Source organism: Tachypleus tridentatus, chromosome 8, assembly GCF_004210375.1.
Source record: "Tachypleus tridentatus isolate NWPU-2018 chromosome 8, ASM421037v1, whole genome shotgun sequence".
Lineage (NCBI taxonomy): Eukaryota > Metazoa > Arthropoda > Merostomata > Xiphosura > Limulidae > Tachypleus > Tachypleus tridentatus.
In genome coordinates this window covers 120,478,588-120,496,003 of record NC_134832.1, presented here as the reverse complement: position 1 = coordinate 120,496,003, position 17,416 = coordinate 120,478,588, and the positions used below count along the sequence as shown (strand labels likewise).

The 17,416-nt window shown below is 36.6% G+C and overlaps 1 protein-coding gene across 4 annotated transcripts in view; it reads left to right on the top strand.

The window, feature by feature from the left end:
• LOC143223347 (lysine-specific demethylase 4A-like) overlaps positions 1 to 17,416 on the top strand; it is a 93,990-nt gene that overhangs the window by 19,745 nt on the left and 56,829 nt on the right. For all 4 annotated transcript variants that reach the window (XM_076451223.1, XM_076451224.1, XM_076451226.1 and 1 more), the window contains one exon: positions 13,647 to 13,822. In XM_076451223.1, the coding sequence (XP_076307338.1) occupies positions 13,647 to 13,822 (176 nt within the window). The remainder of the gene's footprint in view (positions 1 to 13,646; positions 13,823 to 17,416) is intronic.

The following is a 17,416-nucleotide window of genomic DNA, read 5'->3' as shown; positions in this document are numbered from 1 at the left end:
TACATTTTGTTCAAGTATAGTTAATACATATGCATGTGAAAGTATAATGAAATAATGGTATTTGGTTATCCCTGTGTGTACACAGGCCACAGCCTTTCAAAGAATCCAATTTAATGTTATTGTGTATGTGATATCAAAGGTATCAACTATACATTTTACTCTATGTTGCTGATTTAGCAACATTTCATGAAAGAGGAATATTAAAACATATAATGTGATAGTGAGAGCTCTAGATATGCATTTTGGTAGTTTCAAAGCTTATGCAAATGCATTCTGCAAATTGTACAATTGTACATTACCTTCCATTCTGATTTCACATTCTTGAGTCAGGCTGACATTATCAGTTCACAGACATATTTTGAGTATGAATACTTTTTTTACACATTGTTTGTGTACAAGTTACTTGTTCAGTATCAAAAGTGTGCCACATTTTGTATAGATATAGATAATAAATTTAGAATTACAGACAACATGCCTTTTCTGATACAAGGATGACTTTCACAACTCGTGTCAGACGTTGAACATGAGAAATATTGAGTGGCAACTACATACTGCCCTCAATCGTGTACTGAAGTGGACTACGGTGAATGGCTTTAATTTTTCTCTCTCTAAAACCGTTTGCATGCACTTTTGCTGCCAATGGGGTATTCACCCTGATCCTGAACTCTGTATTGGTGAAGTTTCGCTCCCAGTGGTCCCTGAGACCAAGTTCTTGGGGCTTATCTTTGACCGTAAGCTGACCTTTATACCACACTTAAAGCAGCTATGGGTCAAATGCACAAGAGCACTGAACATCCTTTGTGTTCTCTCTACTGCCAGTTGGGGAGCGGATCGATGTTTTATGTTAAAGATATATCGTGCTCTTATTCGATCAAAACTTGACTATGGATCAATGGTCTATGGCTCTGCCAGACCCTTGGCCTTAAAGATACTGGACCCCATTCATCATCATGGACTTCGACTCTGCACTGGGGTTTTCTGCACCTTCCCAGTTCAAAGCTTATACGTAGAATCTCATGAACCTTCTCTGCACCTTAGCCGTTTGCAACTGTCTTTACTATATTCTTCAAAACTTCATTCCTTACCAAAGCATCCCACCTAGGGATGTGTTTTCCTTCCTCGGTGGGCTGTACTTTTTTGGAACAGACGATCTGCCATTGCTCCTTTTGGTTTTCACATCCAGGTGCAATTGGATGAATTGGGTCTGTCCTTGGATAACATTGCAGAATCCACTGGTCGTGACCTTTCTTTATGTCATCTGAAAAAGGCAGATACTCCCTTACCATCTTTTATTTACTGAACATCTTTTGAACAATCATTCCATTCCAATTTATACGGATGGTTCCATATCGGGTAATTCTGTGGGCTCTGCCATGGTTTGTTGCAGTTCAGTGTTTGCACGCAGAATCCCCTTTACAGCTTCTGTGTTCACTGCAACTGTACACCATATCTCTTGCCCTGGATCATATTGAAGCTGTGCAGCACTCCAACTGCACTATTTATACTAACTCGCTTAGTTCTCTACTGGCCCTGGAATCGCTTCACGTTGGCTCACATCCTGTTCTTGCTGATATTCAAAACCGACTGGCCCATTTCTCATTAACATCTACTTCTATCCAGTTTTTCTGGATACCAGGCCACGTTGGTATTTGTGGGAACGAGCTTGTAGACATGGCAGCTAAATCTATCTACTCTGGCACTATCACCACTGTGCCTATTCCATACATGGACTATGGTCCTGTATTCAAGGCTTGGCTCCGTGCCAGCTGGTAGTCCACTTGGAGTGAGCAACGCGACAACAAGCTTTTTGAAATAAAACCTTATATTAAGCTTTGGCCATCTAGTTTCTGTAAGGTTCGGAAGGAGGAAGTTGTTCTAACTAGACTACACATTGGTCACAGTTTTTTAACTCATCGTTTTCTTTTATCTGGAACTGTTGCACCAGCGTGTAGTTTGTGTAACACTCAAATCGCTGTAAGCCACATTTTACTTTCTTGCTATCGTTATGACTCTCAACGACGGCACTATTTTAAACATGTTCTGTCCCATGGTTTGTCCGTAACATTGGACAGTGTTATTGGTGATAGTGACACTGTCCACCTTGTTAAAGTTTATAGTTTTTTAATGGCCATTAATCTTTTTAATCTCATTTAATTGTTGAATATTTATTTATTACACCTTTTTAATTGTGGTTGCCTTTTCAGAATCTCAATCTCTCCAGTTCAATTTGAAATTGGAAAATGGCCAGAACATTAAATAACTCAACACCAGGACTGGAAAGGCCAACTTCAGGTGACTAACACTGCTGTTTGAACTATCAGTTTGAACTACCTGTTAGTCATCCTGGCGAGTTGTTATTACAATTTTGCTGCATGTCTTTTCACACTTTTATTACTTTACCTTTTGGTACTGGCCATAATGACACATAACCCGGAACCAGGACTGGAAAGACCAACTTCATGTGACTGACGGTGGTTCTTGTACTTACCTGTTAGTCTTTCTGGCGGGTTATGATCATAACCATTCTGTTACAGGAATTCCTTTACAACTTTGTAGACTGGTTTTATGCCATTTTTTATTTTTAATTGCTGTTTTGTTTTTACCTTCGTTTCCTTTTACGAATTTTACTACATTTACTTTTACTTTTTACACGACATATGGCTAATTATCATTATGATTTTGCTATATGTCTTTTAAAACGTTTATTATTTTACCTTTTGTTAATGGCTGTTATGACACATGACCCGGAACCAGGACTGGAAAGGCCAACTTCAGGTGACTGATGGTGGTTCTTTTACTTATCTGTTAGTCTTCCTGGCAGGTTATGATCATTATCATTATGCTAGAGAACGTCCTTTACAACTTCTCTTACTCTGCTTTCTCTCTAAACATTGTAGACTAGGTGTCAACATTAGTTTTATGCTTTTTCTGTTTTTCAATGATGTTTTGTTTTACCTTCATTTCCTTTTATGTATTTTACTACATTTCATTTATTTTTACCTTTTAACCGGATGTTTGGCACAGATAGCCTAGCTGCTTTGTGCCATAAAACACTAAATCAATCAATCAATTCTGATACAAGGACCAACCATCACATGTTCAATTAAAGGAAATTTGTATTACTGGTTTGCTTATGATACAGTTGATAAATCTTTGCAAGAAAACTGTTACAATACAGTTCTGATTAATAGTACAGTCCTGAATAATAGCACAAGGTGTACAAATTGCAAAATTTCTGATAATAGTACAGTTCTGAATAATAGTGCAGGATGAAAAATGAAGTTTTTTTTCCCTCGGTACTTCATGTGCATTATTTTTGTTGTTCTGCTTGGGGTGATGGTGGTAGCAGTATTAATACTACCACATTTGTTTGTATAAATTACAAAGGGAAATAGAAGTGACTCTTATCTTTAAACAAGTTTATATGGAGCATTTTTGGACTGGTAACCTGCCAGTTGCCCTTACATTTAATGAAAGTGCTTCTACTTTGAATTTCATACATGCCAAAGCCTATTGCTACTTTACATGCCATTGTTCTTTGCATGTAAATGCTCAAAATACAGATTTGGAAAATTTGCATGGACCTATATTTATACATTTATAAGTAACATGTTGAAATATTGTCTAGATTAGACAGTATTTCTGATGCAGTACTTTACTCCTTTCACAGGAATAGCTATTTATATTCATCATTGCTTCTTACTCGTACCATAAGCCTTCTGCTCCACCCTATTGGAATCAAATGATTTTAAATTGTTTCCTGAGAAACACCACCAATAGAGGCATAGTATACTCACATGATGCATGTTACTCCCTCTATGTGCCTCTACCAAACAATAATTTCTTGTTTGACAGCACTTTTGCTTGGATGTTTCTTTTTTGACCTCATTTCAGTTTGAGGTACAATTTATTCATGAAGTGGTTATACTTTATAATCCTACACAGTTTTCTTTAGAATTACCTTAACTCTACTTTGTTATAGTCCCCTTTTTATTTTATTTTTATATATTCACATCTTTGTCCACTCTTGTAGCATGAATTCTGAAGTCAGTGTCATGATGTTTGATGGCTCAACTTTGACAGGTTCTTTATCTCGGGCTTTGGGTTCAGGCAACCCAACAGGAGATTTATAAATGTTTACTCACAGAGAGATTGAACATTACATGGGTTCACCCCTGTCTCCATATTTTGCCTCACTTTCTCCTGAGCATGTTGAACCTGTTCAGGTTGATGAAGACTTCAATTGCCTATTCCCACCTACTGATTTTGCTGGGTCTTCCCATAAATATTCTAAGGATTCAATTCAGCCTTCCATAATTTTTATGGACTTTATTTCTCAGGTATGCAATGTTTTATCCCTTGTCTCCATTTCTTATGACATACATCCTTCCTTACCACATGAATATTCTTTCAACCCTATTTTCTATTTGTTATTTTTCTCCCTCATGATGTTCAGGTTCATGCTGAACAATTCATAGTCCATTTAAACAATGGTATTTATTAACATGTCTTGTCTCCCACAGGCTGCAGATCTATCTACCATTGCTTGTCATCATGCAGATTGTCTTTATTTCAATCAACCTCTGTTGGTTTATGTTTTACATCTTTGGATGCAGGTCCCAAATTTTCTATCAGTTTGACCTATGCCCAATTTTTTTGCCTTTATTTTACTGTCATAACTCTTTTGTGGTATCTTTACACTATTCATCTCATATCTGGGGCTTTTCAGGGAACTCCCTAGGGATTTTATGGGGATATTCTCTTCCTCCTTGCCTTCATGTTGGCTCGTTATTTGTCTTTGGCTCTGGTTTCTCTGTTGTTGGGACCTTTTATTCTGGGTTGGTGTGCTGTTTTATTGAGGGCCCATTTACCTACACCTTATTCTTGGGATTTATGTTTAGAGCCCCATTTTTACTCTGTTACATTTCTGATACAGTTGAAAGTCTTTCAAATCTTGAGTAACATTGATTGGTTCAACAACATTTTACCCATTTTTCATCTAGTAGCCTGTTTGTTACAGTTGGAGCCAAGTGTTGCACTCATTTCTTCTTCAGGCCTATTCCAAACTGGAGTCGGTCAGTCATACTTAACGGCTGCTCAGGTGGGATGGCTAATCAAAATTGAGAAATCCTACCCCTGTTCTACCGAATACCTTTCCTTTATGTTCTTGGTTTCAACATTGTCTTCAGTCAGGCCAGTTCTTCTCCTCTCCAACTTCATTTCATGGAATTGTTTGCTTTCTTTGCCCAGTCTGCTACCTTACTTTCTGTGTGCAAGGCTCTGTTGCTTTTGGGGATGCTGTCTTCCATGACACCACTGGTCCCTGTAATGGACTCTGCACATTCAATGGAACCTTGCTTGTGATCCCTTGGCTGCTACTATTATACTTCCTCCTCCTCTGGTAGACAATCTGCTTTGGTGGTTGGGTAAGACTTGCAAATTAGCAGATGTTTTGTTTCTTCCTCCTTGTCTAGATTTACATCTGTTTGTAGATCCCTTCAGGGCTGCATTGTATGGGTAAATCACCAGGAAGCTTTAAGTCATTGGGCTGTTGATGAGCTGTCCTTACATATCAATGTCTTTGAGTTTCTTGTCCCACATCAGGTTTTGGATCACTTCTTGCCTCTAACCAGGCATTACATGATAATGATTCATTCCGACAAATTGGTGGTGGGGGTGTATGTATCATTTACCCAGGTGGCATGCAGTCAAGATCCCTCTGTCTTTTTACATCAAATCTCCTCTATTGTGCCCAAACCAGCACATATTACTTCTGAATGCCTTTCAGGTCATCTTTCCTGTCCTAACAAGGTTTATCTGATGGAGTGGCCTTTCAATCTTCTCATTTTCTGTTGGCATTTTAAGCTGTGTTTTTCTGAAATTGTAGCCTTTGTCACCATCCTGAATTACAAAGTATCCCTCTTTTGGTCATCAGTGCTTCATCCTCAGGCTTTGGCTCTCAATGCCTTCAGCCAAGATTGGTCCCACACATTTGTAAATGTTTATACTCCTATCCTGTTGTGTCAGTGATTGGTTTCTCTGATTGTTAACATTTATGCTAGGTCCTTCTGATAGGTCCCTGTTGGGAAGCTCATCCATGGTTTCCTCATTTTCACCAACTCCAGTTATTCTCTGCTGTACTCCTTCCTTTATTCCCCATCTTACTTTATCATTTCCAGTTCACATTCTCCATCTTCATGCTTGGCTTTTGTCCAGTCCTTAGTGAGGAAATTGGGTTTCTCCATTGGGTAGCTTTTAGTTTAGCTCAGTCCAAATTTCTTTTCTGCCATGGAGGTATATCAACAGAAGTGGAGAATACTTCACACACAATCTCCTGTTTTGGGTTTCTCAGCTTCTCAACCTCTTGTGACCTTTGTGTCCAAGTTTCTGATGTGGTTTTTGATCAGGGGTCTTTGGGTTATCAAACAATCTTATTCCATACCTCTCATTTTTCCTATTACTGTAGAGTCTTTGCTTCACCAGTCCTCACTGTGTTAATCCGTTCCTTCTAGGCTTGTCTTCCTTCCTGATGATCTACTCTTCTTGACTGGATATTAGTGTGGTCCTGCATTTCCTTTACTTCCAATCAAATGTTTCTTGTGTTCTATGTTTTACCTTTTTCTTAAAGCATAGTTCCTTTTTAAGGCCTGTGGTTGTTGATGGTCTGATTTGTTCTCCATTGATGTTTCATGCATGTTTTACCACCATACCTATCTTCTCCTTTATCTGGATTGTTCCTTTTACCTGCAGACATCAGTGGCATGTGAGGGAAACTCCTCCTGTTTTGTCCATTTCCCTTCCCACTATCTCTCATTTCAATTGAGATAGACTTTCATGTTCAATGTGTAACATTTGTTGCTATATTATCTGCATGGTTTCTTTCCCTGGTTCTCGTTCCCGATTCTTTATCCCCTGGCAACCTTCTTCAGATCTATCACCTACCCTCCTCAGTTGGCTTATTCCTCTGTCCACTTCCCACAGGAATTTGTTCAGAGTAACTTCTTTTAATATTCAACACCACCATTTTCCTCTCTTCCCATCTTTGTCAACAACTGGAGGAAATTCTGTAATTAGGCATGTGGACCACACCCAACACATTCATGTCTCATTATTTACATTATCTTGCAGTTTTGGCTTCCTTGAGTTTTCACCTCCCACCTGTGATTGTTCTTCAAGCTTCAGTGAGACTCTAAGACTGGGTAAATCTATATTAGTGTATTCCTTTATATCATGGGCCTGTCCCTCATATCTTCATTACATAGTTCTATATTGTACAGTCATGAAAAACTCATGCTTTCCATCTCGTGTCTTTGCAGTGCTCAATGTTCTGATGGGTTGTTTCACAAGGTTACTTGAAGATGAATAACCTTGTGATGTTGCTTCATAAACTTGCCCATTCTGGAGCATACCATCTCTGGACTTCATGGTAAAGCAGGAGGGCATAGCTGCCCTTCCCTGCCATGCCTTGATTGGATAAATCAGGATGGTTTGCTTTTCAAAGTAGGGTTTCATGATCATCCACTACACTGTCTCATGTGATGACATTTCTTTGGACTCTCTTGTGCATTTTCACCCTCCTTTCTTCAAGTGGAGTATGGCAGTCCTTAACACACAAAAAAGACAATACCATTTTGTACAGGATAGGGCAATGGTGTTTTGCTGGTTTAGACAACATGTTTGTCCTCCAGTATGCATTACACAATTACTATGAAGTGAGAAATCAAACTGTAGTTCATCCCTTCAGTTAAGAGCCTTTATCGTAGTCCTGTTCAGATATCTGTAACTTGTGACTGGGTTTTGGATTTAGAGAGAACCAATCAACACAAGTCCTCATGCATGTTGGTCTTCCTTCCTCAGTTGTGCTCTCCCTCTGTAAGGAGGCAGAACAGCATAAGGGATAGTGTTTCAATTTTATCCTCTTGCTATCTGTTGTGTACCTTTGTCCGAGGATGTTATTAGCTATTGGGTGGTTTTGGTCAGTTTCATCTCTTGATGGAGTAGATTTTGTTTGTATAGATACAAACTTCAATACTGGATTCCGAGTTCCTGACTTATGATATTCTACAAATAACACGTGTCATGGCCAGGAGTTGGAGTGGTTCTTGATTCTCTCCAGTATCTGTGGCTTGAGGTGAAGATGGTAAGATTCTCATCTTACCTCTGCAGGAATTTTTGTTCCCAGCAGTATGGGTTGTAGATGTAATTGACTTACTAAGTATGGTCTGTCATGGTGCTCTTCTCTGTTTTATGTGATTGACTACTTATTCTCCCTCAGTTCTCTCTCATTGGGATGTGCTCCTAGCCTTTTTCTACCCTTTTTTTTCACTCTTTACAGATGGGCAAAGGGTATACCTAGTGCAGTTTCCCTCTTCAGATTTTCTGATGTGACTCTCTTCTCTAGTTCACTGCTGAACTGTACACCATTTCTCTTGCCCTGGATCACGTAGAAGCTAAGCAGCATTCAAACTGCACTATTTATACTGACTCGCTTAGTTTTCTACTGGCCCTGAAATTGCTTCATGTTAGTTCATACCCTGTTCTTGCTGATATTCAAAATCAACTGGCCCATTTCTCTTTACCATCTACTTCTATCCAGTTCTTTTGGATACTGGGTCACGTTGGTATTCGTGGGAATGAGCTTGCCAACATTGCAGTTTAATCTATCTGCTCTGGCACTCTCACCACTATGCCTGTTACATACATGGACTATGGTCCTGTATTCAAGGCTCAGCTTCATGCCAGCTGGCAGTTGACTTGGAGCGAGCAACATGAAAACAAGCTTTTCTAAATAAAAACCTATATTGTATTTTGGCTGTCTTGCTTCCATAAGGATCTGAAAGGGAAAGTTGTTGTAACTGGACTACTCATTGGTTATAGTTTTTTAAGTTATCAATTTATTTTATCTGGAACTGATGCTTTAGTGTGTTGTCTGTGTAACACTCAAGTCACAATAAGACACATTTTACTTTCTTGCCACTCTTATGACTTATTGATGGCACCATTTTAAACATGTTCCAAGGTTCATCCATAACATTAGAAAGTGCTATTGGTGATGTTGTCACTGTCCACCTTTGTAATGTTTTTAGTTTTTTGAATTCCATTAATCTCTTTAATGCCACTTAATTTTTTCTATTTATATATTAGACCTCTTTTAATGTGATTTCCCTTTAAAAATCAAAGCCCATCTAGTTGGATTTGAAATTAAAAATGGCCGTAACATTAAATAACTCAAAACCAGTACTGGAAGGCCAACTTCTGGTGACTAACACTGTTGTTTGAACTACCCATTAGTCATCCTGGTGAGTTGTTATTAAAATTTTGCTACAAGTCTTTTAAAATTTTTATTACTTAAATTTTTGAAAATGGCCATAACGTCAAATAACTCTGAATCAGGACTGGAAAGACCAACTTCAGGTGACTGATGGTGGTTTTTGTACTCACCTTTTTGTCTTCCTGGCAAGTTATGATAATTACAATTATGCTAAAGTATAATTACAATTATACTTTACAACTTGCATTACTGTAGTTTTTCTCTTAATGTTGTAGACTAGATATAAACATTGGTTCTATGATATTTGTTTTTTTAGCTTTGTTTTGTTTTACCTTGATTTCCTTTTATGAATTTTACTAAATTTACTTTACTTTTAACTTTTTACTGGATGTTTGGCACAGGTAGCCTAGCTGCTTTGTGCCATAAAACACCAAATCAACCAACCAACTCTCTTCTCTAAGGGACCCGGTATGGCCAGGTGGGTTAAGGCATTTGACTTGCAATCTGATGGTCGTGGGTTTGAATCCCAGTCATACCAAACATGTTCGTTCTTTCAGCCATTGGGGCGTGATGGTCAATTCCACTATTCATTGGTAAAAGAGTAGCCCAAGGGTTGGTGGTGGGTGGTGATGACTAACTGCCTTCCCTCTAGTCTTACTCTGCTAAATTAGGGAAGGCTAGTGTAGATAGCCCTTGAATAGCTTTTTTGCAAAATTCAAAACAAACAAACCACTCTTCTTTAAGGAGCTGTTTCTTTGGATGCTTTAAGGGGGTATGTTTGTTTTTCCCTTGCACCAGTCCCTCCTCCTAATCAGTGTGAAATTCTAGCTAATCTTGTAATCGGCAGGAAGTACTGTATCAGAAGTTATAATTTTCCTATACTAGAAATTTGTTTATGATAGGTACTTCCTTCTTCTCATACTTTCCACATTTACTGTCCACACTTTTCCAGTGCTTCTGTCTTCTGTCAAATTTCAAAGTGATAGTTAAGTAAAAGTACATAGAGGGAGTCATATGAGCTACATGAGTATACTATGCTTCTATTGGTGGAAAGATGATGCATAATGATTTACATGAGAAACATGTTGGAATCACTTGATTCCAATAGGGAGGAGTAGAAGGCTTGTGGCATGCAGAAAAAAGTTTGCATATAGGAGGAAGGAATGAACGAGGGTAGGTAATCTTGTGAGAGGAGGGAAGTACCTATTGAAAATACCTTTCCAGTACAGAAAAATAACAACTTTGGTTGGATATGTAATTTTGGTGACCCTGTGTAATGTGTTATTGCACAGTGCTCAGGAATTGGACTTATAGTACAGGGAATAATTTGTTTTGCAGTGCACTTTGTGATCAGAATTTGCTTTGTTTGAAATTCTGTCATAGAGTTGCACTGCATAAACTGCAATAAAACTTTAGTGACAGTGAATGTGTCATTTTTTAACAGTGAAAATTAAAAATAGCCAAAAGCAATGATGGCAAACCTATGGCACTCTTTGGCCACGTGAAAAAATTTTAGTGGTTCGTAGCATTCAGTGCCATATCTTGATTCTTTAAACCCTGACTCTAACTCATAAATAAATATATTTATGAAATGTTCTTAAATGGCTTTGTTATAAGAGTGAGCAAGAACAAAAAGAACACATTTCTTGAGAAGTCAGCAGCAACAACAACATGCACTAAAATGTTTTGATGAAATTTGTTTCAGGTAGCTCCAACTTAGTTGCTGCTAGTTTTGAGATTTCAAAGATTATTGTTCAACATGGAAAACCACTTAGTAATGGAGAGTGTATTAAAGGATCATGGCTAAAATATCCTCCTTTCCTTTTTGACGGTTTTCCAGAAAAATAAATTATTCAGCACATTAAGGAATTGCCAATGAGTAGAAACATAGTAAAAGATAGAATATTAGAGATGGAAACAAAAATAACAGAACAGCTAACAAAAGATGTTAGTTTATGTAAATTCCTTTCTGTTTGTCATGATGAGAGCACTGTTACATCATCAGCTAGGCTAGTCATTATTGCTCACTTTTGTAGGGGTGATGAAATCTGCAAAGAACTGGTTAACTTGGTAACATTACATGAACATATCATGAGCTGAAATATGCAAGGCAGTAGTAAACGAGTTATCCACTCTACAGAACGACCTTTCAAAAATAATTTCCATGACAACTGATGGTGCACCCAGCATCATTGGTAAAGAAGCAGGTTTTGTAAATGTGTTTGGAAAGTATGTTGGACATCCACTGGTAGGTTTTCATTGTATAAAAAGCGAGGAGGCTTTGTGTGTAAAGTTGGTCTTAAGGTGCTTGAAAAAGTGATGGAGATTGTAACCATGGTAGTTAATTTTATTGCTGTGCATGCTTAAAAAAAAAAGACAAATTTGGTGTACACACGACTACTTGTGTATGACAAGGTTCATTAGCTAAGTAAAGGTTCTGTCCTTAAAAGATTTGTTGAGTGTTTGGATGAAATCCATCTGTTTTTGACAAATGAAAAATATTCTTATAAAAAATTGACTGATGTTAATTTATAAATTATAAATTAAATTATAAAATATGACATTTATAATGGCACTTTTAAATATTTCCCAAACCTATACAAAAACATGGCAGATCTTGAAATTCACGAGAAAATACACATCTAGAGCTTGCAAATGCAATTTTCAAACATCATTAATTCAACCTTTGAACAATTTTCTTTAAGATTTAATAAGTTCCAATTATTTGAAGAAATTGCAAAATTCATAAAGTATGCTGACAATGTAAAGTCAGATAAACTGAGTTTGTAAATGTTGCAGTGTATTGACAGTAATTTTCAGATGCAACTGATTGATTTACAAAGCAGCTCAATTTGGAGGCAAAAGTTTGTCGACTTAAAAGCTGAACTAGAAAATATTAAAAGGGATTGGTTAATGACTGGAATAATGCAGAAAATAAAGTTCTGAAACTCTGGAATTCTGTTCCTGAAACTTTTAACTGTCTGAAAAATGTTGCAATGTCAGTATTAACAGTATTTTCATCAACATATTTATGCCAGTCATTATTTTCAGTGATGAACTTTGTAAAGTGTAATTATAGGAATAGAGATGCTGATGAAACTAGTGCTGCACGTATAGCTCTCAAAACAACCAAATACAAGTCTGATATAAAATCTCTCTCATTGTTGGTCAGACAGTGAAAGTCTCACTAAGAGTAAAATATGCTTATTTTCCTTTTTTTTTTTTTTTAATGTTACATGATATGAACCAAGATTATCATTTTACAAATTGCTTTCTGTTAATAGTAAAACAATGAATAAACGTAAATAAACAAAAGGACTCGTTCTGTTTCCTTCAAAAAAATGTCCGTTATTATTGTTACTAATTCATTAATTTTGTTCTTTGTGAATTACTATAGTTATTAATAATGTGGAACTCTTAAAGTTGTTTAATTTAAAATAATTCAGAATAATAATAAATGATAATCTGCTGCCAAAAATTACCATGGGCACATGGGAGATAATTGTTTTAGAAGATTATCCCAATTTGGGCACACTCAAAAAGGTTTTCCATCCCTGCCAAAAAGTGTTTTTAAGACTTAATGTCCTTTTTTCTGTTTTGTTTGTCATGGTTGTTGTTGATCATCTGACTTTTGTTTTTACTGGAGGCTGGTTGCTAAGCAAAATAGTAACACTTGAAGTTTAAGTTGTTCATGCAATTTGGACCAACTTGGTTTCGATACCCCTAGTAGGCAGAGCACAGATAGCTCTTTGTGTAGTTTTGTGTTTAATGGCAAATAACAGTAATTTTAACTTGATGTTTCATGCCATTACTACCTAAAATCCGAGACTCGATTCCTCTTGGTAGACGGTCTGCTTATAGCCCATATTTAGGTTTGTGCTAAGACAACTGTTACGTTCACCAATTTACAAGAAGAATGAAGTTTCTCTCTTTTTTTAATTGATCCTGTTAGTTGTATGTGCTTTGCGCAATTATCGTGTGTCATTTATAAGGTTTTCACTCATGATTTTAGAGATAACACTGTAAACACATAGAACTGAAAATCAATATAAAAAATTATCTGTTCCTGCCGCATAGAAAAATACAGCTTTTAAAATCTTATGGATTGTCCATAACTTGTATGATAATCTTGTTAATGATCACTGCTGAATGAATTTTGAAAACAATCATGGGAGGTACTACTAAGTGCTATGTAAATTTTTCCAACTACTTCACAGTTGTTTTGTATAGTATTTGCTGCTGTTTAAAATTTTTGAAACAAATTAACTCGTGCAGTATAATGTGATAGTAGAACCATAGGAATAATAGTAAAAAGTTAAAATTACATTACATTTAAGAATATAAAGTTCTGACTGCCAGCACACTTTTTCTTCAGATTATTCCACCTAAAGAATGGTGTCCTCGCAAAGCTGGTTATGATGACATTGACTTAATTATTCCTGCTCCAATCACGCAGGTTGTTAATGGGTGTCAAGGGTTGTATCAGCAGTACAACATTCAGAGAAAAGCCATGACAGTTATGGAATTTAAAAAATTAGCAGAAAGTGACAAGTAAGTATATTTTATTGTGTTTAAAAATATCTACATGTGTAGTAGTTTGAGTTGTTGAAAACTGACTTACTAGCAAGAGCTAGGGGTTAACCCATACAGGCATCATCTTTAGCATGTCACAAGGTTTTACTGAGTTAAATTCAAAATTTAGTTAACCTTCTCAACTGGTCATAGGTCAAAGGCCATGTCAACTCATTTGACTTGCATTCAAAATGTTATTGAACTACTTTTCAATGAATTTATGTCAATAAGTTTAGAATCAAATTGGAGATTATAATTCAAAATTTAACATTATATATGAGTTAATTTTTTAATTTAAGAGTAAATCTTAAAAGAACACATCTGAACTTAGATGTTAGTGAATTGTGGTATGTTGAATGTAGCAATGTTTAAAATTAGGTGTTTGTGATATTAAAATACTAAGTCTTCAGTTTCTTACAAATTTGGAGCTCAAAAATCTAACATTAACAAGTTAGAATATAATATAAAAACCTTGTATATTTTTATTTTGCTGAGATTTGGCTTATGTACTGAATAAAATACAGTGGCCATATTCATCTCTTTTCATTTTTGAAAATGCTCTTTTAAATATGCTTACTTCAACTTACGACATGTGAATAACCAATCAGCAGCTTAGAATTTTCACCTTAGTGGTTTTCTTAGCCATTTTAATCTTTGAAAAGGCTATCACATTTTTTCAATAACTAAGATTTCAAGAAGGTATGTTGTGACTTTAGTCTGCTCATAGTTTCATATTTCTTTAAACCTAAATACATCTTATTTACTAAGCTTCATAAATTATAGTGGAATTCTATGGTATCATGAGGTTAAAAGGTCATAGTGTGAAGAGATAATTGTTTACCATAACAGTTACAACTCATGAAAACACATTTTTGTTTTAAAACTATTTGTAGCAGTACAATTAGTCATTGTTGAAATATATTAGAACAGTAACCTCATCTTGCCCAATTATGCACATTAACTTGAAAAGGTAAAGAGATAGTTAATGAGTCTAGTCTTACATTATATTTCCAGTATTAAGTATTTTAAGAAAAATGTTTTAAGAATTTATTTTTAAATAGTTATAATCTATTTTCACATATAATGTATAATAATTGAAATATGGTTGTAAATTACAAAATACTGGTAAACTGAAACACAGCCAAGACATTGAAGACAAAAGGTCAGTTTTATATTATTGAATACATAACGCAGGTGCATGTACATGTCATTAATGTAAGTTATGTAATAATAGCTAGGCATGATTGGAAGGTCAATACAATAAAAAATAGTGAAGACCTGTTTATAAATATATAGCATTGAGACTTAATAGATTAAACATTTGTATTTTTGTGTTATAATATGTATTCATTTTAATATGAAAAAAAGCATAATTCATATCTATTTCCTAATTTTTTATGATGGTTACAAGGTTAGATAATTGGCAGACCTTACATAGTTATACTATAGAAAATAACATAAAATATAAAGTCTGAATGACAACAAACATTTGAAATGTGTTTAGGAGGTTTTGATACTTTTGGAACAAAGAATAGTTTTTCAGTCCTAACATGAACCCCTCGATGTGGATTCCTGTATGTGGTGAGGGGACCTCCCAGAGAAGTTTCTGTTCTTACAGTTTACCTCCTCTGGGATCTAAACATCCACCTGCGTGTTTGCTGTATGTGGTAACCTGTGAAGGGGAGGAGAGAATCCTGGCAGTTGAGAAGTCCAATTCCAACACACCACTTTGGCCTTGAATTCCTTTAAAAGGGCACTCTTGGGGTGGCCCCCCCAGGATTGGCTAGTCCATTTGGGCCAGGGTCAACTGAGTACCAACATAGGGTGTCCACAGCGGGTGTTGTGGACATTGTGTCTGACACTGGTGTTTGGGTATAGTGCTCACGAAACCCTGGCATCACTGCAGTGCCCTTAAGGCACTGTAGTGTGTCACATTGTAGGGCTCCATGGTGGGTGTGGTCAGTGGGCATTGAAAAATTTTCTATTTATTATGGATACTCCTAAAATTCTGGAACCAATAAATGTTCTAATACTAACATTTACAGTACCACATCCTTCCACCACTATAAAAGCAGGATATCTGAATTATAAGGTGCAAACTTATATTCCAAATCCTGTACGATGTTTCCATTGTAAACGATTTGGTCATTTAAAACAATCTTGCCGTGGTTCCTTGACTTGTGCCTGTTGTGGTGGTAAAGACCATAATGCCACCAAATGCTAACTTGAACCACATTGTATAAACTGTAATGATACGCATCCTTCTTATCTTACCTCTTGCCTTAAAAGGGTAGAAGAAAAAGAAGTACAATGTCTCAAGACAGTTAACAATCTCACTAACACAGAGGCTCAAAAATTATTATTACCTATTCCATCCAGAACTTATGCTGCTGTAACCCGTTCTACTACTACAGTGGGAGTCCAAACAGACCTTACCTTATCCCCTACACAATCTTCACTAGCAAATCTTAATGAAACACTTCCCAAAATCAACACAGTTCACGAATCAGTGTCTCCTTCCATCTCTGTCCTGACCACACCTTCCAGTCATTGCTGAACTTCACCTTCTTCAAGTCAAGATGTTTCTATGGGGTCTCCTTCAAAATTAAACAAACCACTCGTCCATGCCCTCAGTCATTAGTACTGTACCAATAAATTCAGACCTGACCATTCGAGCTAGAACAGGAACCATAGAGGGCGATAGATCCACATCCAATAAAGAAAAAAACGAGGTTGTAAGCAGAAGGACTCTACTGTCTTCTCTGAAAAAATTACACATGGCCTCACTAATCCAATGGAACTGTCGAGATTTCCAATCAAATGTGACTATAACACAAAAAACTCAGAAACGTGCTTGGGATAAATTTCGAACTGCATTGCATTTCAGCAAGCCCGTGCACATGCTCGGCAAGTTAGACATCAAAGCCAGAAGGAATCTTGGATTAAGTACACCTCCAGCATTTCTTCAACCACCAGCATAAAAGTTATATGGGATAAGATATGGAGGGTGAGTGGAAGATATACTTCTGCCCCCCTCTCTATCTTAATATCTGATGGCCACGAAGTTGCAGATGCACAGAGTATTGCCAATACTCTTGGGCACTTCTTCTCTCATGTATTTAGCTCTTTGAACTTATCCCTTTCCTTTTTAGCCATTAAAACACAAGCAGAGCATCTGCCTCTTTCCTTTTCAACTGACCATTTCTATGACTACAATTGCCCTTTTACACTGATGGAACTCAAACTTGCAATTCATTGGTCTGGCAATACATCAGTCAGACCTGATAATATACATTATGAGATGTTATGCCACCTTTCCCAGAACTCTTACTATTCTCCTAGCTGTTTTTAATCAGATATGGCAGGAAAGTGTCTATCCAGATGCTTGGCGACAAGCTATCATACTCCATATTCTGAAACCTTGGAAGGATTCAATGATTTCTTTGAATTACTGTCCAATTGCTTTGACAAGTTGTCTCAGTAAGATCTTAGAGAAGATAATCAATGCCTGCCTCCTTTGGTTTCTTGAATCAAACAACCTCTTCTCACTTACTCAGTGTGAGTTCTGAAGAC